The 21,933-nt window shown below is 30.4% G+C and overlaps 3 protein-coding genes across 4 annotated transcripts; 2 read left to right on the top strand and 1 right to left on the bottom strand.

The window, feature by feature from the left end:
• Positions 1 to 11,284: 11,284 nt before the first annotated feature.
• On the top strand, positions 11,285 to 15,863 carry LOC107925528 (nuclear transcription factor Y subunit A-10). The gene is made up of 6 exons (XM_016856250.2): positions 11,285 to 11,679; positions 11,906 to 12,212; positions 14,271 to 14,383; positions 14,776 to 14,844; positions 14,928 to 15,068; positions 15,156 to 15,863. Exons 2-6 carry the CDS (start codon positions 11,948 to 11,950, stop codon positions 15,555 to 15,557), a joined length of 990 nt encoding a protein of 329 aa, XP_016711739.1. The 5' UTR covers positions 11,285 to 11,679; positions 11,906 to 11,947; the 3' UTR covers positions 15,558 to 15,863.
• A 226-nt stretch (positions 15,864 to 16,089) lies between these two features.
• LOC107925542 (probable LRR receptor-like serine/threonine-protein kinase At1g74360) lies at positions 16,090 to 18,996 on the top strand. The gene is made up of 2 exons (XM_016856263.2): positions 16,090 to 16,330; positions 16,429 to 18,996. The coding sequence occupies exons 1-2, from the start codon at positions 16,264 to 16,266 to the stop codon at positions 18,720 to 18,722; spliced, it is 2,361 nt and encodes a 786-aa protein (XP_016711752.2). The 5' UTR covers positions 16,090 to 16,263; the 3' UTR covers positions 18,723 to 18,996.
• A 592-nt stretch (positions 18,997 to 19,588) lies between these two features.
• On the bottom strand, positions 19,589 to 21,933 carry LOC107925546 ((+)-delta-cadinene synthase isozyme A). 2 transcript variants are annotated; one of them, XM_016856267.2, is made up of 6 exons: positions 21,722 to 21,933; positions 21,367 to 21,634; positions 20,889 to 21,261; positions 20,562 to 20,780; positions 20,326 to 20,464; positions 19,589 to 20,187 (listed from the first exon to the last, which is right to left on the bottom strand). In XM_016856267.2, exons 1-6 carry the CDS (start codon positions 21,848 to 21,850, stop codon positions 19,645 to 19,647), a joined length of 1,671 nt encoding a protein of 556 aa, XP_016711756.2. In that variant the 5' UTR covers positions 21,851 to 21,933; the 3' UTR covers positions 19,589 to 19,644. The 2 variants fall into 2 exon arrangements, with proteins under 2 accessions (XP_016711756.2, XP_016711755.2); XM_016856266.2 differs by having other exon boundaries at positions 20,889 to 21,264.

The raw sequence follows: 21,933 nt of genomic DNA on the forward strand, positions 1-21,933 counted from the left end.
CTTATAATTTTGGTGTCTATGGAATCCTAGGAAGAAACACTTTTTGGGTTATGTTGAAATTTAGAAAGTTATTGAATTTTTAGATGTTGATTAAGTTGAATAAATGGAAGCATTAAGTGTTAATTTGATGGAAATTCAAGTTAGAAGTGGGAGAAGGATTAAATTGTAAAAGAAAATATAGGTCTTGCAATAATAGGGATTGAATTGAGAAGATGTTATAATTAATGTTTTATGCTGTAAATTTAAGAGTTGGAATAGTTTAAAATGATAATTGAATGAAAATATAGGATTTATTTTGAAGAAAAAAATGGTTATGGTGGAAGGACTAAATTAGAATTTAAGTAAAAGATACATGGAAATACAAGAGTGTGTTATTAAATAATATATATTGATAATTTTAAATGTTAAATTTTATGTAGCTAACGTAGCACCAGAAACGTCATCGAAAAAGGGAAAGGAGAAAGTGAACGAGGATATCGAGTAAACTCGAGAATTTCGGTTTGTATTTCTATAAACTATGCTTAATAATTTAATAAAAGTAATTGCTATTTTTAATTGTTAGCATGTATGATAAATAAAATGATGAAAATTGTTACTGTTTCTGTATCAAAATGAAATGATTTGAATACCTTATTAACAGTGTCGGGCTAGATGGATATAGTTGGCATGCCATAGGATTGGAAGTGTTTAGGGATATTCCGACTATGTGTCGATGAGACACTTTATGTGTCGACTACTGTGACTGTTCCAGATTTGTTCCGAAGAGGTACTTCGTACCTGACTATGACTGTTACTGTTACTGTTACTGTTACTGTTATTGTTACTGTTACTGTTACCCTACGGTGTATTCTGATTTCGGCCGATGAAACACTGTACATTATTCCAGGTGTGTGGGTTGGATCCGTGTATCCGTCCAGGTCCGAGTTATGTTAATAGGAGTAATTGAAAGTACTAAAGACAAAGACTGGCTGCTATTGATTATGTGACTGTGACTGTTATACAAGTATTGGAAGATATTGAATGATATGAAATGTATATAAAGAATTGTTTAATTACATTTAAGAGCTATAAGTTAAAGGTAAGTGATGTAGCTATAAAGATTATGAAAGTAAAAAGTTTAAGTTACAATGTATATACATAGCTTATTAATGTTTTAAATATTAGTTTATAGAAATACCACTGAGTGTATACTCAGCATACGGTTTGTTTTCCGTGCGCAGGATTAGGTACGAAAGAAAGTTAATGACTCAACATCTAAGCCAATCCCGGACTCAAAGTGGTGAATACTTTTCTTTTGATAAAATGGCATGTACCTAGGTTGTTTAATGTTATTTTGGTTATAAGTTATGTTAATGGGGAATGATAATAGATAGTTAATAGTTGTAAGGAGAATACTATAATGTATAATCTTTTAAATTAAATACAATGGCACATGAGTGCAACTTTGAATGGTTAGCTTAAGGCATTATTGAGCATATGTGTTAGATTATGAAATGATAGTCTAATAAATATTATGTGTGTTTAATTATACTTGGATTGGTTGTATGAAGAAATTTTTGTAGTACTTGTTGTCTACAAATTGCAGGGTTAGTAAATTTTAAAATACAAGGTTCATTTCGAGTCTACATGGTTTGTCACATGGGCGTGTGACCAAGCCATGTGAGACACACGGCTTGCGCATAGGCGTGTTGTTAGGCCGTGTGTCCCCTGAACCTAATAGTTACAACCAAGTTAGTCCACGGGCGTGTGCCTTGGTTGCCACGGTCGTGTCTTAAAGTCAATGTTGCACACGAGCTGAGGACACGGGCGTGTCCCAAGCCACAGGGCATGTTAAGCTGGCCACACGAGTGTGTGGAACTGTTTAAAGGACGAAAAATTTGAAATTAAACAAGAAATTTTCTGAGCCTACAATCGAGCCCCAGTTTATTTTAACTATGTTTTATAGGTATTGTGGGCCCATTAAAGCTATGTTTGAATGTATTAAATTTCATTTATTCATGTCTTAGTGTAAATGTACTGAAATGACTGATAATACTCTGTGATCCTGTTCCGACAATGAGACGGGGTTAGGGGTGTTACACATTTACTTGCCGAAATCTAATAAATGGTTGAAACCTTAATGTATAGTGATGCTCCCTCTCCTAATTTCACTGGTAAAAGAACCAGTTGTGAATTTACTTTTGTTTATAGGGATGATATGTGTGCCACTATAATGGCTTGTTGTCTTTGTTCTCCCGATTTGGGTGTTTATGTACTTTATTCTTATGATGAAATGGAATCCTTCTATGACAAAATAAAAAAAGAAAAGAAAAGACATGATTTGTCATTTCTTTTAGGTGTGTGTTGCTTTTTTATTTGCATTATAATACGATGGTTAAATTTCAAATTTAGCCTCTATACTATGTTGAAACTTTAGAATTAAACCATGTACTTTAATTTTTTATATAGATTGGTCCCTTTACTTTTAGGGTAAACTACAAAAATAATCACTTTTATTTGCCTCAGATTACATTTTAGTCACTCACATTTGAAATATTACGATTTAGTCACTTACGTTATCGTTTTGTTACAAAATGGTCACTCTACCGTTAAGCTTAATTACCTCCCTAACAACGGACCTATATGGTAGTCCAAATGGGTTTTAAATGTCAACTTGGATGTCTAGTTGTTAGGATGAAATAGATTTTTAATTAAATAAATTTCATTTGTTGGGATGAAAATAAGTTTTTAATTAAATAAATTTAATTTAGATTACCACGTAGGATATCCAAGTTGGCATCCAAGTTGAAATTTAAAATCCATTTAGATTGCCACTTAGGACTGCCGTTAGGGAGGTAACAGAATTTAACGATAGAGTGACCACTTCGTAACAAAGCGATAACATAAGTGACTAAAATGTAACATTTCAAACACAAGTGACTAAAATGTAATATGAGGCAAACAAAAGTGACTATTTTTGTAATTTACCCTTACTTTTATAATGTCATTAGTAAGTCTAAATAGTTAATACTCATAATTATTTCAGTCAAAATGCTTATGCCAATTTTTCTTAAGAACACTATTCCAATAGAAAAATTATATTTTATCATGATGGGTTTGAATGGGTGTTTTTAAGAAAAAACTTTTAATCAATATTTTTAACATTATTTTTATTATTACATGACTATCAAGTGATTTTTTTTAATTTCAAAATGTCACATTAAAGAATTTAGTATAAGAATTTTAATGGTAGTAACAATTAGATCTGAATTTTTAAATTCAAAAAGTTGAGGAACTAAATTCTTGAAAATAAAAATTGGGGACCAAATTCCCAATGTACAAAGTATGTAGAAACTTAACACATATTTTAATTTTTAGATTTTTACTATAATTTAACATAAATAAATAACCAATCTAACGAGAAATGTGGTAGAAACAGTAGTAGTTCAATATAAAATGACGAATAGTTCAAGAAACTTAAATTTGAAGAAAAGGAAAATGGGTCATTTTCAATTTTAATTAAGTGAAGTTTGATAGTTCTTTTTTACAACTCACACACCATTAATAGGAGCACTATTAATATGTAATTTTGCAACTTGAGTCCACGACATAAATTACAAAGTGAGCATCCAATGGACCAACAATCGGATTCAATCAAATTCACTATTAAATAATAAGATGTTAAGTATAATTTGATATTAATATTTTATAATTACATTTAAATAAAATAATATTAGTATAGTTATTGGCCCATTCTTCACCTTGGGTTAATTATTTTTTAGTTAAATTATAGAGTTAAAATTTAAAACTTACAATATTCTCCAGATTTTTGTACTCTCTTTATTTTTGAATTTAGTACACATGCTGTAACACCCCTTACCCGTATCCAACACCGGAATAGGGTACGAGGCATTACCAAAACACATACACTTGTAAACGTATTTAACCGAGTTATAAAATTTCATCAAAATTAAAACTTTCAAAATAATTAACATGTTTCTATAACTTTTCACAATATATCCTCAAAATATTATAATCATAATAATTAGGGCCTGCGAGACCCGATACATACTCATGCAATTTAATGCTTCATTTCCATTTCATTCAATTCGCAATTTCTCATGCTCATAATTTAAATCATATCACTAGCAATTTCCATTTAATTCACGTACAATTCAATGACATCAAATTCAAAACTAATACGTATTTACCATTTAACTCAATGTTTATTGATTATACCATTCAATAACACATTTATGAAATTCTCAATTTAGCAATGAAAATATCACCTTAGTTTGAATAACAACATCGTCCTGATATAAATACACTACCACTTATCCATTTACTTTAATTCTTTTGGGCCCATTTGTCACTTACCATCCTTAATCAAATTAGGGAACGGTCACGGAAAATTGAGTACTTCACTTTCACTTTGCCATAGTATAACTATGGTCTTACGTATGATCACTTATCACTTGTCCCTGATCAGATAAGTGTAGCCACCTATCACTTTGTTTCTTGATCAGATAAGTGTAGCCACTTATCACTTTGTCTCTTGATCAGATAAGTGTAGCTAAAGCTATCACTTATCACTTTGTCTCTTGATCAGATAAGTATAGCCGAAGCTATCACTTATCACTTTTCACTTGTCACTTGATCAGATAAGTGTAGCCGAAGCTATCACTTATCACTTTGTCACTTGATCAGATAAGTATAGCCGAAGCTATTACTTATCACTTTCCACTTGTCACTTGATCAGATAAGTGTAGCTAAAGCTACCACTTATCACTTTGTCATTTGATCAGAAGTACTCAAATCCGACGTTCCGCTCAATTTGATCATTTATTCATATATCAGGCTTACCAACATGTGTTAATTCATAAACCATTCATGGTATTATTTCATGCCAAATCATATACTGAATATACCATACACACATACTATGAAACTTTATTTTCACACATGAGCTTAAACCATGACCAATAATGCACAAAAATAAGCATCATTCATATTTCATCGTTTATGAGTTATAATCAAACATATGACCATTTATACACGAATCATTCATATATTTCCCAATTTTCCTCCTCCTCCTCTCCATTCCACATCCTTAATGTGTATAACACACTTAAACAACATTAATCATAATTTCAATATTCACTAACATGTATATTCAAAGCTGTTTATCCGAGTCAGAGTCACTAAATTATTTTTATCCGGAGATACAAAGCTCCAAATTAAGATCCGTTAATTTTCCCTGAAACTAGACTCACATATATTCATACCATAAAATTTTCATAATTTTTGGTTCAGCCAAATAGTACAGTTTATTCTTTAAATTTTCCCCTGTTTCGCTGTCTGACAGTTCCGACCACTCTTCACTAAAAATTAATTATCTCATTGTACAGAATTCGGATGATGTTTTAGCTTGTTTCTTCTAAAAATAGACTCATTAAGGATTCTAACCATATAAACTATAACTCATAATCATTTTTGTACAATTTTTAATGATTTTCCAAAGTCAGAACAGGGGAACCCGAATTCATTCTGACCTTGTCTCACAAAATCTATTATATCTCATGATTTACAATTCCATTGCTCACATCATTTCTTTTATAAGAAACTAGACTCAATAAGCTTTAGTTTCATATTTTATTCATCCTCTAATTCAATCTCTACAATTTTTGGTGATTTTTCAAAGTTACACTACTGCTGCTGTCCAAAACTGCTTTAGTGCAAAATGTTGATTTCCATTTTGCCCCAAATTTCACAGTTTATACAATTCGGTCCTTTCTCAATTAACCCCTCAATTAATCTAATTTTCTCAATTAGTACTTTACTAGACATTATAAGTTGTTACACAACTATTGAAATTCAGAATTTCCACATATAACTCTATCTTCAAACTCTTTTACTATTAGGTCCCAAACATTCACTTTCTATTCAATTCTTTCAATAAAATCAGCATATGAACAATTTAAAGCTCTAATTTCATGCTAAATCATCATATACTTCCAGCACATATTCATATCAACTTTCAACTTCTTTCATAAAATCAAAAACTAATGGATTTAACAAGTGGGCCTAGTTGTAAAAGTCATAAAAATACAAAAATTTCAAGAAATAGTCAAGAATTGAACTTACTTGTAATAAAAATATGAAGAAACAGCTTGAAGAAGCCCTTCCATGGTGTTTTAGCTGATGAGAATTCAGAAAAATGAAGAGAAATCTAGATAATTCCACTTGGGTCCTAACTTTATTAAGCAAATTTTGCAATTTTCCAATTTTGCCCTTAATTCTCGTTACTTTCTTGCTGATTTCATGCCTCTGCCGTCCAGCCCAAATAGACCTTGGGTCTATTTGCCTTTTAAGCCCTCTTCCTTTTATCATTTAAGCTATTTAATCATTTCCCAAAATTTTGCATTTGTTACAATTTAGTCCTTTTTGTTCAATTAATTATCGGAACTTTAAAATTTCTTAACGAAACTTTAATACTAACTTTTTAACACTCTATAAATATTTATAAAAATATTTATGGCTCAGTTTAAAATCCCCGAGGTCTTGATACCTCATTTCGATTCTAATTATTTAATATTTATTTCTAGTGCACTATTCACTATTTCAAAAATTTTCCTAACTTCATATTTAACTTATACTTACTAAATTAATAATATTTTCTACCAATTTGTCGAATTTAGTGATCTCGAATCACCGTTCCGACACCTCTGAAAATTCAAGCCATTACATTTTTTTTCGTCGGATTTGTGGTCCCGAAACCACTGTTCCGACTAAGCCTAAAATCGGGCTATTACACATGCTGTTATTTTTATGAATTTAATTTTTCTATCTTTTTAAATTTATAAATTTAAGTCTAATTGTTGGCACTATTAGAATTATTTTGTTAAATTTGCTCGTATGACATTCAAAAAAAAAAATCCTTGCTCGATAGCCACGTGACAAAAAATGACATTATAATGATTTTAAATTTAACTAATAATTTTAATCGTGTTAACAATTCTTAAAATTCACAACAACGTTTTAATCAAAATAAAATATTTAGACTAGCTAATGATATTATAAACATTGAAGTACCAAATTATATCAAGACTTAAAGTATAAAGATTAAATCTCAAAGTGGAGTGTAATATAGGGATCAAAATTGAAATTTAAATATTCTTCTATAATCTAAAAAAATAAAGAGACCAAAATTAAAATTTAACTAATCTAAAAATATAAAGAGATCAAAATTAAAAATTTAACCATTTTATTAGTAATGTAAAAAAATGGCTTTCTTGTTATATATAGTAGTATACATATTTTTATTAGTATTTAATAATTTGTGTTGGAAAATTTATGTTAAAATATGTCATAAGTCTATATACACTTTGTAAATTTAAAATTGAGTCTTAATATTTTTATTTTTAAGAATTTAATTTCTCTACTTTTCATATTTTAAAATTAAAAATTAACGGTTAATATAGTTAAAATTATTCAAATTCATTATAATGCTATCCTTTTTAGTTACATTGATATCAGTGATTTTTTTTAATTTAAAACAATTAAATTCTAATTTTAAAATATAAATAATAAAAAAAATTAAATTCTTAAAATTAAAAATAAAAAAATCAAATTTCAAATTCATGAAAAATATATAATAGATATTTTAATCATAAAGTTAACGGGGTCTAGCTGCATACTTAATAATTTAAAAATTTGAGATATTTAAAACCGGATCAAAATTGCTATATAAGACTTCAACTTAATAGCAAATAAAAGCCTTATAAAAATTTCCACTCATATTGTGAATCTCCTAGAGTGTAATTTATTTTAATAAATCAAAATTATCAGTGAGACTCCAATAAAATTTTATTAAAAGTGAAGATAAAAGCACAAAGAAAACACATAAACATTTTATATGATGTGTAGTTAGTTATTAAGGGTGAGTTTTCGATCGAATTGAATAAAATATTTCGAGTTGATAAGTTCCATTTTATTATTCTTATTCGATTTGAATTTTTTTTTGAATTGTGTAGAGTGAAATGAAATCCAAGTCAAGTCGAATCAAGTGAAAATGTTCGAGTTAAATTAAAAAATTAAATATATCAAATTTAAATCTTGTTATAGTATAACTAATTTCATATTAGAGCACATAAAATTTAAAACAGTATATATTTGAAAAAATTTTCATAACAAAATAATAAAAAAAATAAGATAGTTTAGTATGATAAACTTAAACCATTAATTAACTTATTTAGGTCCCAAAATTATTATTTTATAAAAATTTTAAATTTTTAACTTTCTTTATATATTTTTAGATTTTTTTTGAATTTTTTATAATTTTTTGAAAATATAAAATTTGGAATTTTTATAAATATTTTGAATTTTAAAAATTAATTTGAATTTTTGAAAAATATTTTTTTTTTGTATTTTTTTGTTGAGAATGAGATCATGAATTTGCTCATTTCCAAAATTGGGAGAGACCAAAATAGTATTTACATTAATTTGTTATTTGAACTATTCGAGTTATTTAAATGGTAAAATTTAACTTGACTCGAACTCAAATAATTCAACTAGATTAACTCGGAATTCAAAAAAAAAAAATTTTTTTGAATCCATTAGAGTTTTGGTCACCCCTATTAATCACGCATGACATTTGAAGTTAATTCTTAAATAACAAGAATGTCATCTGTTGTAAAAATATGGATAAAAAATACTCTTTGTATGCACCATAGTTAGGGCTAACTTCGAAATTCTCTTTGTTTTTGGAAGAATTTTTTGGGTTAAATACACCTAAGGTTATTAATCTATTAGTAAGTTTAAATTTTGATCACTCAACTTAAAAAAGTTATAAAATTGTCACTGAACTATTTAATTTTTTTTATTTAAGTCATTGGGTTGTTAAGTTTTAAAAAGAAGTCCAACTAGAAACTCTAAGAAACGATTTAATGATTGGTACAGGGAGTCAATACCTATTGATGAGAAGAAGAACATACCTTAAATCTAAGTCAATTTAACGACCAGTATTGGAGATCAGAGAAGAAAGCTTTTTGGATTTTGATTCGTAAATTCGTGATGTTCAAAGTTGTTTCAAAAAAGAAAAAATTGAACTGCAGAGGAAGGAAATGAAAGCTTTTAATTGATGCATGTGGTGCAAACAAAAAAGGTCATGCAACAATAATTTTAACAACCTAGTGGCTTAAATGAAAATTCAATGATTTTTTTTGTAACTTTTTGAAGTTGAGTAACAAAAACATAAACTTACTAATAGTTTAGTGACTTTGGGTATAGTTTACCCTATTTCATTTTACCAATAACTTTTTAAATAATTAAAAGATAAATAGCAACTATTGAAAAAACACATGAACAAGATAGAACTCATTTTAAAAGTATTGCTGAAATTACAAGAATCATATGATTATTATTATTTTGAAGAAACAAGATTCATATTATTGCTATTGCCTTAACATTGACTCTTGATTACATTTTTTGTTAAAATAAGGGAAAATGACTAAAAATGGGTGAAGTCCGTATAGAATTTATACTAAAGAAAATATTTAACATCTTAAAGCTTGTGGTCCTCTTTCTTATTCCTTTGCCTTTTTTTAAAAAAAAATTAAAGGTAAATTAATTAAGAAGGAATCTTGATGCCATGGAATGGAAGCGTCTCTGCTAAGTGAAGCAAAGAAGCTAAAGCCACATACTAACCATATTTCTATTCTTACTATAATTTGTGGCATAGAGAGCAAAGCATAAAGTTCAGAAATTCTTTAAAGCATCCATTTAATAATAAATATATTATTATTTTGCTTATAATTATTTGGGTTAATTACATTATAATCATTAAGTCGAGAATGAGAATGGTTAAATTTTAATTAATTTAATGTTAATTAATTTTAACCCACACAAATTTTACTATTATAAAAAAAAATTAGTCTCAACTTAATGCATTTTTTATTTTATTTGGGAGAGTGTTCAGTCTTTAATGTTGAGCTTTAAGTTGTCATAGATGATCTGATTCTTCTTGAAAGATGGGGTTTCAACAAGATCTTGATTCATACTAATAATTTAGACGTGGTTAATGCTCTCCAAGATAGACCTTAGGCAAATTCTTCCTCAAGCCTATTGAGGAGGATAAATCAAATACTAAGGAATATAGACCAATGGAGTATTAGACACATTCTAAGAGAAATAAATTAGGTGATCGGTTGCATAATCAATATGATTTCTGACAAGACATAGGGACATACTTGAACAATTGGAAACAAGATTAGGTGTATTAATGGCTTTATAGTTCATTGTGGCTTAGCTTAATGTATATCTGTTTTTCTTTTCAAAAAAAAAAAGACATTCTTTCTTACTGTTATTTCAATAAGTATGGAGCTTGAATTTGATTTATATATGAATGATTATTGATAAACAATTTCTATAAATTTTAAATTAGGATTTACTAATTAAATTTAAAATATGTATTTGTTTATTATCTAAATTTTAAATTTAAATCAATTAACTTATTGGATAAATGTCAAAATTCGTTAAATATTCTAATTTAATAAATTCAAAAAACTAAAATATAAAATATAGAAAGTAAAGTAAATAATGAATGTGAATATCTAAATCTATTATCCACAAAAATAAAACAATTGTATTTTAAATTCAAATTGTGTATTAATCAGAGTATTTGTTGAGATTTAAATATTACGGGTTCAAATTAAGTCATCCTCATTCTCTCTCTCTTTAATATTATATTAATAAAAAATAAAGAAATTTTTTTTTTAAAAAGTTAATGCTAATTAGTGGACCAAGACATAACTTGTAGGGCATACTTTTCGATACTTTAATCTCCAAAAGTAAATTTCTGCCAACCTTGAAAGTTAAAATTAATGCTGTGACATATCTACCACTGCTTAGCATATCATTTATAATATTCAATTAATTAAGAGATATTATTTCACCATTATAGAAAGAGCTTATAGATAGATTAAAGTAATTTTATTTGTGAACTTCATGTGATAGTTTGATGATTAATGGTGTTTATTGTTTTAGATATGACCTAAGTTTAAATCACGTTTAGTTGTATTGATTGATCGGAATTTATCCTATTATTGTAATTAACTAAAAAAAATAGTAACAAACTCTTAAATTTAAAGAAAAAGAATGTTACTGTTAATCTAATAAAGCTAGGACATTAGCAACCAAAAGATTAGATTTTTTTTTCATTCCAAAAGATTAGATTTTTTTCTCATTCTCTTGATGATAAACTTGAACCCCAAATATTTAAATTTATCATAAAATACCGGAATTTGTTAGATTTAAAAGATGACATCAAATATATAAAATTATGACCAGAAAGGAAAAGAAAAAAACAAGTTAGAAGAGACAGACATAGTATAATTTATGTGCTATAAAGAATGCGAGAATAGGTTTGGTATTATTTATTTAATGTGAGTGTAGTATTGATATTCTATTGTATAATAGTACAAAAGAGTTGCATGAAAACTGAAGGTGATTGGTAAGCAGCGTGTAGTTTCCATTACACTTGTATGCTTTCATCAGCCCTCCACCCCATCACCCCTCTCTCTCATTCTTTGAACAGTAGCTATCTCTAATTTCTTTTGCTTGAAATTGTGCCGACATGGCTCCTAACAAATGGGGTTTCTCAGCCTCTCTCTTCAACTAACAAACTACTCCTCAACCTGCTTTGTGAGTCTTCTTCTTCTTCTTCTTCTTGTCTGGTTCAGGGTCTGATGATCTTTTATTTTTTTGCTATGGGGTTTTGGCCCCCTTTTGTCTTATCCAATTCTGGGTGCTTTTTGGTTTGTGCACTTGATCTCTTTCGAAGTTGCTATGGTGGAGCCTTTATATATGTATGGATCAAAAGTTGAGCAAAAGTTTGTGATTTATGTTAATTGCATGCTTTGTATTGCAGGAATTAATTGATAGTTTTCTGGGATCATTTTGAGAGTTTAGAATGGCGATGCAAACTCTGTATGCGAAAGAACATGATGGGATTGTACATAATCCCATGGGGCAGTTAGCACCAGTACCGTCACAGCCTTGGTGGAGTGCGCTTGGATCTCAGTCATCCATTTATGGAGAATCTTGTGGCCAATTGAAGAATTTGTTGATGGAACATCCCTCTAATGGAGATCAACTCACTTGTACTAAACAAGCTGGGAGAGTCAATGAACAAGGACTGAATAAAGGGAATCCTGCTCACTTCACTATATTCCCTGGTAATCTCTTGTAATTTTTTAGGTTTCTATCTTAAAATCAAGTGGTTTTCTTTCCCTATATTGAATTTGCTATAGATTAATACTTCTATGCCTATGATTGAGAAATTCTTCATTTCTTGGAAGTTGTTTTTGAGCCTTGATTTAAAACAGGAAAGGGTGAAGAAGGTACTAGTAGACTTCATAAATTTGAAATTATCTAGAAAGTTTGGGTTAAATTTTACTATTAATTCTTATACTATGCTTAAGTTATGCTTAAGTGTGAATTTAGTTTTTATACTTTTTTTTTTTTAATTTTGAAATTTTAGTCTTAATCAAATGAGAATTCCTCTTTCTATTTTCAATAACTTATATGTCAAACATATTACCATATGTATAAAGTTATATTTACTTGTTTGACATATTATACAAAATGCTAGTTAATAGATTTAACAATTACACTTTAAGTTAAGACTAAAATTTTAAAATTCTAAAAATTATAGGGACTAAGAATCATCAAATTAGAGAACATTAAATAAATTACAACTTTATACATAATACAAGACTAATAATAAAATGTAACCAAATAAATTTAATTATTTCTGTTTAGATTAAAATTGAATTTTTAAAATTCAAAAAATATGAGACTAATAAAATAAAAATAAAAATTAAATCCACATCTTCTTTACATATTAATAGGAAGATTTAACCTGCATTATGAATATAAAATATAGGAAGATTTAACCTGCATTATGAATATAAAATATATCCATCTCTTTATCACAGTTTGGTTAGAGATAAGGCTGTGGTAGGCCAAATATAATTTATGGCTTCTGAACTCTTTATTATTATTATTATTATTATTATTATTATTATTATTATTATTATTATTATTATTATTATTATTTTCAATTCTATTTTGTAATGATATGAAAATTATTATATTTAATTTCAACTTTTCGAGCTTTCTCATGGGCACAACAATGGGAAAAATATATTTTGGGATAATGATTTATAAGGTGTTCTAATTTTACAAAAAAAAATTATTTTAGTGTTTTATTTAATTTTTTGATCTTTTTAGCTTTTAAATTTGTGTTTTTTTATTAAATCACCTTAAAATGGATAAAAAAGTTAATATTTTTTAACATTGCTGATGTGACATACATATGGATTGTCATATGGATGACATATCACGATTTAATTAATTTTTATAAATTAAAAAAATATAAAAATTTTAGTACTTTGTAAATTTTAAAAATTTAAATAAATGCTAACTTGTCATCTGCGTAGCAATTTACATGATTGCCCACGTCAACAAATTGTAACAACATTTGATTTTTTCATCCATTTGAAATTGACAAAAAATTCAAATTTAAAGATTAAAAGATGCAAATATTAAATAAAGGACTAAAATAATTTTTTATAAAATTAGAGGGATAAAAAATTATGCCACTCCTTCAATTTTCCATCATCCACTAATCTTAAAAAACATAAAGGGAACATATGTGGAAATAGATTTACAGTTCTTTCACTTTTGGTGTGTGAATGCCCACTTTTGTCGTTTTAGATAAAGTAGTTAGAACTTAGAAGTAGCACTGATTTCTTGGGATATGAAAACTTAAAGGATAAGGCAACTTAAAGCATCTTCGAAATGCTTTTTACTTCTTATTTTACATAATTTTGTTTTGTCTAATAATCAATCTTCATGATCATGTAGTAATAAGTGGTTCTTTTCTAGCCTGCTACCCAAGATTAATGTTGGCTTTAGTATATATTTGGACAGAAATATGAAAATGTGATCTGCAACCCCTCTCTAAATATAAGAAGTGATTGTATGAAATTATGATTTCATGTTATTCTTCTTAATTCTTAGTATTTTTAGTTAAATTTAAATTTTTTTAAGAAAAAAAACTGAGTATTAAGAAAAAAAAATTTAATTTATTATTCAACTATTGAAAAGTGATAAGAATGGCATAATATACCATTTTTTTTCTCCAAATACATACAATACGATTTTTAAGGACTTTTATTAATGTACCCGACTAGTAATAGTACTAACCAGCCAAATGATTTACCATTCAGGTGATGGCAATTGTTCAGGGGATGGACAAAAATCTCCGGCCGTCATATCTCTGCAATCAGCTCCATCAGAACAGCATTCTCGCTTTGAACTAGGATTTGGTCAGCCGCCCATGGTAATATGAATATTTGTTTCGAATTTTCTTCCTTAAAAGTATTATGGATGTCTTATATTAAGAATTAGATTGTATTTTTTTCTACTCAAAAAATAGGTAAATTAATTATTATATACTAAATCAAAGGGTAAACTGGTGTTCTGTTAAAATTTCATCTATTTTTGCTGTTAAAAATTGATTTTTGTATATTAGCATGAGGTAGACATAGTATATCACATTGCTAGCTAGTTAATGGATGGAATTTTTAATAGAAAAACCAAGTTACTTTTTGACCGGGATAACATAAAATCTGACTCCATAAGAACTTCCATGGCATTTTTATCAAACTTTCTTCATAAGGTGATTCATTTCTTTTTGCTAACATTTTTTATCCTTGCTAACTTCAATCATAGGTCTGTGCAAAATATCCTTACATGGATCAATGCTATGGAGTTTTCTCAACTTATGGACCTCCAGTTTCGGTTCGTCTTCTCTTATCTCTAACCTAACATAGTCTCTAGATTTATGTATACAGTTGATTTCACCCATTATGACTATGTCTTAGGGTCGTGTTATGCTGCCATTAAACATAGCATCAGAGGATGGACCGATATATGTAAATGCCAAGCAGTACAATGGAATCCTTAGGCGTCGGCAATCTCGTGCAAAGGCTGTTCTTGAGAATAAACTCACTAAAGCTCGAAAGGTATAAAGATCATGGATGTGGTTGGTATATTTGAATGTGTTCCTATGCCAGAAATATTAAGTTTTTTCTTCTGCTTTTGTTCCTCAGCCATATATGCATTACTCTCGCCATCTGCACGCTATGCGTCGGCCGAGGGGATGTGGTGGCCGTTTCTTGAATACGAAAACTGGAAAAGATGAAAAGGAGACGAAGAAAGATGAAGGAAAAGTTCTTCACACTACAGGTTCACAAAACTCTGAAGTCCTGCAATCCGACAGTGGAACCTTGAACTCATCCAAGGAAGCCATTGGAGGTGGCTTAACACTTTCAGGTTCAGAAGTGACTAGCATGTACTCCAGGGAAGAACTTGAGCATAATTTCCCAATCAATCATCTTGGACTGTCGTTTCATTCATTCCCAGTGATGATGGAAAATGGGCGTGGCTCAGTCATGCCCAACAGGTGGGTTGCACCAGCAGATCACTGTTTGCAACCCATACCAAGGGATTAGAGGGTTTGGGTTGAACCAAACCCACTTTTCTCTGCAGCAACCGAATCGATCTGCAACAGGTTTTGGTTGCTAGGCAAATCATTCTTGGCTCATCTTAGTTAAAGCTCTTCTTTACCTTGGAGTGGTGTGGAAGATGCTGAAAACCTTAATATAAGTAAATGTTGGATCAGACTGATCCAATACAAACTTTGAAACTTATATGCTTGTAATCCTAAATATGTAGCTTGTTGTGTTCTTGAAATTGTGCTATCTCCAGTTTTCCATGTATGTTATCCTTGTGAAATAATGAACTAATGTATTATAAAATTGTTTGTCTGTCCGCAGATACTTACTTTTTACTATTAATATATATTAAATAAATAAAATTAACCGCGCATCGCATGAGTAACAAATTTGTTTTACGCAATCAATAAGTGGAGTTGTAAATCGCTGAGAAACACACGTTTAGAAGTTGTTTTTGTCAAAGTCAAGTCAATATACCATATAACTAGTCATACAAGTTGGAATAAATCAAAACAACGTAGTAGTTACGACTAATTGACTTTTGGTTCTTCTGAGTTCATAACCTTTAGTAATTGAATTTCCTTCTTATTTCCCATAAAATAATAAGAATCTGGGTTTTTATGTTTCAGTTGATTGTTTACTGTTTAAAGAACTCATTCCTACAAGACTAAATTTTCAGACAGGAATAAGAAAAACAAAAATCATGTTACAAGGCAAAGCTAACACATGGTGTTCCACAGTTGTTCTTATGTTCTTAATCCTAATCACAGGTTTTAAATATACTCCTTTCTCTGTTTATTTTACTTTTAATCATTTTGGATATGGATTGGTTATGTTGAACTGTTTTTTTTTTTTTTTGGATTTGCAGCTTTCATTACTGTGTCAGGAAATTCTCTAAACACAGACAAAGAAATCCTGTTGAACCTGAAATCATTTCTGGAAAATCAAAACCGAGTGAATCGAGGAAGGTACTCAGGATGGAATCGATGGACTTCAAATCCATGTGAGTGGCATGGAATCATGTGCTCCCCCGATATGGAGAGGGTTACTGGTATAAACCTCTCTGACAGCAAAATTTCTGGGGAAATGTTCAACAATTTCTCAGCTTTGACTCAACTTCATCACCTTGATTTCTCTAGAAACACACTCAAGGGATTGATTCCAGATGATTTAAACAGATGCCATAACCTTGTCTACCTCAACTTATCACATAATATTCTTGGAGGTGAGCTCAAGTTGACTGGATTGACCAGGTTAGAGAAGCTTGATTTGTCAACTAACCGGTTTCATGGGGAAGTTAAGTTTAGTTTCCCTGCAATTTGCAACAGGTTAGTTGTTGCAAACCTTTCAATGAACAATTTCATTGGTAGAATTGACACGTTCTTTGATGGGTGCTTGAATCTGATATATCTGGACTTAAGCTCCAACAAATTTGCTGGTAATATTTGGACTGGTTTTTCAAGGTTAGTGGTGTTTTCAGTTTCTGAAAACCGTGTCAGTGGACTAATTTCTGCATCAAGTTTTTCAGACAATTGTAATCTGAAAGGCTTGGATTTATCAGTAAACATGTTCCATGGCGAAGTTCCGAGAGAGATTTCGTATTGTAAGAAATTGGTTATGTTGAATCTGTGGGGAAACAAATTTTCAGGGCCAATTCCATCAGAGCTTGGATCAATTTCCACCCTTGAAGGCTTACTATTGGGAAACAACGAGTTTTCTAGAGTGATTCCAGAATCTCTATTGTATCTGAACAACTTGGCTGTTCTGGATTTGAGCTACAACAATTTTGGTGGACGATTACAAGAGATTTTTGGTAGATTCAGACAACTGAAATCTCTTGTTCTTCAAGGGAATTCATATATTGATGGATTAAGTTTTTCCGGGATTCACAAGCTCACAAATATTTCAAGACTAGACTTAAGCTACAACAATTTTTCTGGACATTTACCAGCTGAATTCTCTGAAATGGTAGGTTTGAAGTTCTTAATCTTAGCCTACAATCAATTTACTGGTCCTATACCACCACAGTATGGCGACTTGTCACAACTTCAAGCTCTTGATCTCTCTTTCAATCGGCTCATCGGGTCGATCCCGCCTTCTTTCGGAAACTTAAGGTCTCTCTTGTGGTTAATGCTTGCAAACAATTCACTCACTGGTGAAATCCCTGGTGAACTTGGAAATTGCAGTAGCTTATTGTGGCTAAACCTTGCTAACAATCAACTTTCCAGAAGATTCCCACCTGAGTTAGCAAACATTGGAAGAAATCCCACTCTAACATTCGAATCGAACCGACGAAGTAACGCGATGATTGCTGGTCCTAGCGACTGCTTGGTAACCAAGAGGCTGCTAACAATGGATTACTCACCTTTTGGTTTTATATACACAATTCTTACCAGGAAGATTTGCAAAAACGTATGGGATCAGTTGCTTCAAGGATATGGTTTTTTCCAAGTTTGTGTTAAAGGTTCACCGGTTCGAAAATATCGAGTTTCGGGTTATCTTCAACTAAGTGGCAATAAACTCACAGGGGAAGTCCCTTCAGATATTGGTAAAATGCAGCATTTCAGTGTGCTACATTTGAGTTACAATCAATTCAATGGGGAACTTCCTGTAGAGATTGGAAATTTGCCACTTGTGGTACTGAATATCTCCTGGAACAAATTTTCAGGTCAAATTCCAAGGGAAATTGGGAACCTGAATTGTTTACAGAATCTTGATCTATCACACAATAATTTCTCAGGCATATTTCCAACCAACTTGAATTGTTTGAATGAGCTTAGCAAGTTCAACATTTCATTCAATCCTCAGATTGCTGGTCAAATTCCTAATATTGGGCAATTAGCAACATTTGAGGAAGAATCTTACTTGGGGAATCCATTCTTGCACAGTCGACTCTTCAAATTGCAGGATCCACCTGTTCCACCATTAAACTCTGGGAAAGAAGCATTGCCTGGTGAAGAAGAAAGTGAAGATGGATTTTGGTGGAAAGCTTTGTTAATGGAGTACGGATGTGGGATGGCATTCGGGATGGTGATGTTATGTATTTGTGTTGTGAAAGTTCAGCCGAAATGGGTTGTCAACAAGGTTGAAGGCTTGCATCAATTAAAGGCAGTTCGGCCATGGAAGAAGAATGGTAGCAGAGGTGGTGGAAGGATTATATAGTTAATGTGAATGTTAAAAGAAATAGAAAACAATATCAATACTTAATTTTATACTTGCATGTATTCGTTTACGTCGTGGATCTCAAATTTCCACAGTCGTAGACACTTTTTTCTTATTGATTTTGATACATCTAATTAGGGTAAAACTACTATAATCGGAATTGTAGTTTCGTCCTTAGGTAATGTGATCTTTGTGGCTTAGATGATGGTAAAATAGTCTGTTTATTAAAATTATGCCCTAAAATGTTTTAATATAAGAAAAAATTAATATACTATTTGGTTTGTAAGTTTGGCTTTAAATTTTAATTTTAATTCTAAAGTTATTTTTTATCTTAATTTAATACTTGAGTTTAATTTCAAAATTCATTTTAATACCTAAATATTTTTAATTTAATACTTAAATTTTTTTATCCTAATTTAATATTTAAATTTAACTTCATCGAAAAATAAACAAATCAATTTCAAGGACTATCTTTTTATTGACCAAATTTAAATAATTTAGTATTAAATTTATTTTATTGTACCCGGTTCATCTTATTTAAAGTTGGGCTTCTCATATTATATTTTAACTTAGATTGGGCTTATAGTTATAGTTGGGTCAAAATTAAATAGAAAACCCAAATATTCCTTTTTAAACTAATAATGGAACATCTTTAATATATAAATTATTTTTTTCATAAAAATATTTAGTACAATAACAACTTTTTAAATTTCACATGTAGAATAATGGATAATTTTTTTTTATGCATAAGCAATGAGTTTTACAAGATTAGAAAATAAAAAAAATAAAGGAGGTGGAATTTATTAACCTTTTATATAAATGAAGAAAACAAATAAGTTAAAATAAATTCTCGTTGTAGCAATTTAACTTAATTTATTAATTCGATTGCTCAATGAATTGCAGTTCCAACTGGCACATAGGTTCAAAGTTGGATAGGGTCAATGAGCAATGAAGTGATCCCACCTTTAGCAGCTTTGCCAACATGTGTATAACCATCGCCTTCTCTGTAAAGCACATCCATTACTCTTGCAAGGTTGAGACTTCTATTTAGAACAGGTACTGGCATTTCTGTTGGTTTTAGGAACTCTTCGTTAACGTCCTTCCAGGAGCTCTCTATATGCTTGTTGAATTCATCATAAGCCTCTTGTGCCGTTACGCCATATTGTTCCATGTAGCACTCGATGGCTGAGCAATCATCTTCTCTCCGATGCTTGAACTTGTGTTCAGCGATGTCATCCATGAACCTGCAAATTATTGTGGAAGCTTTGATGATCTTAGGGTCATTGGTTGCCCATTCAAATGTCTCTGGAGTTATAACATCTCCCATGCCCACAAAAGCTGTAATAGCAAGCATGCCATAGCCCGAGGTTGGCAATGCATTATCCCTAAACTCCTCAAATGTTGGTTTGTAATTTTGATGAGTCCATTTGGCTTCTAAAAGGTAAGCTTGAGCAAGTCGTATCATCTGCACCAGCATCAAAATATAACAATTAATACTAACTAACATTTCAACTGTATAACTTTATCGAAATAAAATTGGATGTTAATTTATGGATGATTATAAAGTATTTTATATATCCAAGTTAACTGTCAATCTACTTACCGCCTTCTTTGCATATTCGACACGGTATTGTCTCCCTTGCTTTGCTGTTAGTTGCTCCATTTCTTCATAAACATCTAATAGTGCCTTATAGCTTATTTTCATGAATTCTGGGAGCTCATCCATACATTTAATATCCCACCTGAAACCCATTTCCGAGGCTAAATGTTTAATATCCAATCATTGATCATGTATATATTTCAAAATAAATGTACATTCACAATTTCAACAAAACTAACCTCTCGATTGCATTTGTATAGGGAATGAGCTCATCATATGTTGCATATGAGTCATACGTATCATCTACGATGGATGCCATGGCAATTACTTTTGTCATCATCTTTCTACCAAGAGAGTATTGTGGCTCAAAGTACACTCCCATTATCCAAAAGTAACCTTCAACCACTCTATCTCTCGCAAATGGTAACTTTTTTGTAAAGTCTAAATCCTTCCACCACCTATAAAAAAAAAAACAAACAACAGATTTCAAACCCATTACCACAACTTAATCTTCATTTCACTTAGTAGAGTGTTAGGATTTTGAAGTCTAACATTCAAACTCTTACCTACAAATTTCACTTAGCTCTTTTCTATGCAAAAGCTGTAACAAGTTGAAATCTATCTTTGCAAATTCCAACAATGCCTTACTATGGGATTCAGTATCCTGGTATATAGAAATGTATCGCCTAGCCTCGACCCTTGGCAAGCCTCTTCGGATGGACTGTTTTAAGGCATGTGCAACTTGTTCCGACAATGGATACTCTAAATTCGGTGCTGCAAGAGTTAGGTGAGTGGTGGTGAAAGAAATTGCCTCATCCAATATATCTTCCCCATGCACCCGCATATACGAAGCTTCATAAAGCTCCAACAGTCCTCGCACATCAGTGGTTATGGATGACTTGAAATTTCCTTCCTCATCTTTGAACTTATCGAATACCTCTGCTAAAACAATACCCAAAAGTCAATATCAAAAACATTGGTAGGCTCAATCATCTTAAATATATTAAAAGTATTAAGGAATGCGTAAAGTAAAAACTAAATTACCACATGAAACATTGAAGCCATGCTCTCTAAGTAATCGAAATCGAAGAGAGATGGTATAGAGATCATTGTCGACATCATTGTTGTCATGGTATATAGCTTCTAATGCATCTTCAATCTCTTCCTCAAAATGGTAATACACACCCAACCTTTGGACTGCATCAATTAGGGGCAGTTTTTGGTTTGAACTATCACCCATGGGAGCCACAAGCATCCGCCTAACTTCTTCTTTTAGTTCTTCATATCGGAGTTGAGTTGCAGTATCAATATCCTGCTCAAAAATGAAAATTTCTTTTTATTAAATACAATTTATTTAAACAGTATTAAGATCAATAAAAAAACAATACAAAATATGTACCTTATTAGGGCAATTGAGGAAGATATCTCCCCAAATGCCAGGGTGAAAATCAGCCTTGGGGCGATTTTCCATGTTGCAGGGAATGGAAGTATGGGGTGAAGCAAGGATTTGAGAAACTTGTGAAGCCATGTATTTCTCTTGTTGGAACCAAATAGATTGTTCAAAGTGCTAATAAATTTGTGTTCTTAAATTAGCACAGATATTTGTGTGAG

This window comes from Gossypium hirsutum, chromosome A01, assembly GCF_007990345.1.
Source record: "Gossypium hirsutum isolate 1008001.06 chromosome A01, Gossypium_hirsutum_v2.1, whole genome shotgun sequence".
Classification (NCBI taxonomy): Eukaryota; Viridiplantae; Streptophyta; class Magnoliopsida; order Malvales; family Malvaceae; genus Gossypium; species Gossypium hirsutum.

Coding starts and splice junctions, on each gene's coding strand:
- LOC107925528 (XM_016856250.2), top strand. CDS start 11,948: ATGGCGATGCAAACTCTGTATGCGAAAGAACATGATGGGATTGTACAT. Junction 14,384..14,775: donor GATTTGGTCAGCCGCCCATG/GTAATATGAATA, acceptor CTTCAATCATAG/GTCTGTGCAAAATATCCTTA. Junction 14,845..14,927: donor CTTATGGACCTCCAGTTTCG/GTTCGTCTTCTC, acceptor ACTATGTCTTAG/GGTCGTGTTATGCTGCCATT.
- LOC107925542 (XM_016856263.2), top strand. CDS start 16,264: ATGTTACAAGGCAAAGCTAACACATGGTGTTCCACAGTTGTTCTTATG. Junction 16,331..16,428: donor GTTCTTAATCCTAATCACAG/GTTTTAAATATA, acceptor TTGGATTTGCAG/CTTTCATTACTGTGTCAGGA.
- LOC107925546 (XM_016856266.2), bottom strand. CDS start 21,850: ATGGCTTCACAAGTTTCTCAAATCCTTGCTTCACCCCATACTTCCATT. Junction 21,265..21,366: donor TGGCTTCAATGTTTCATGTG/GTAATTTAGTTT, acceptor GTATTGTTTTAG/CAGAGGTATTCGATAAGTTC. Junction 20,465..20,561: donor TATACAAATGCAATCGAGAG/GTTAGTTTTGTT, acceptor AATGGGTTTCAG/GTGGGATATTAAATGTATGG.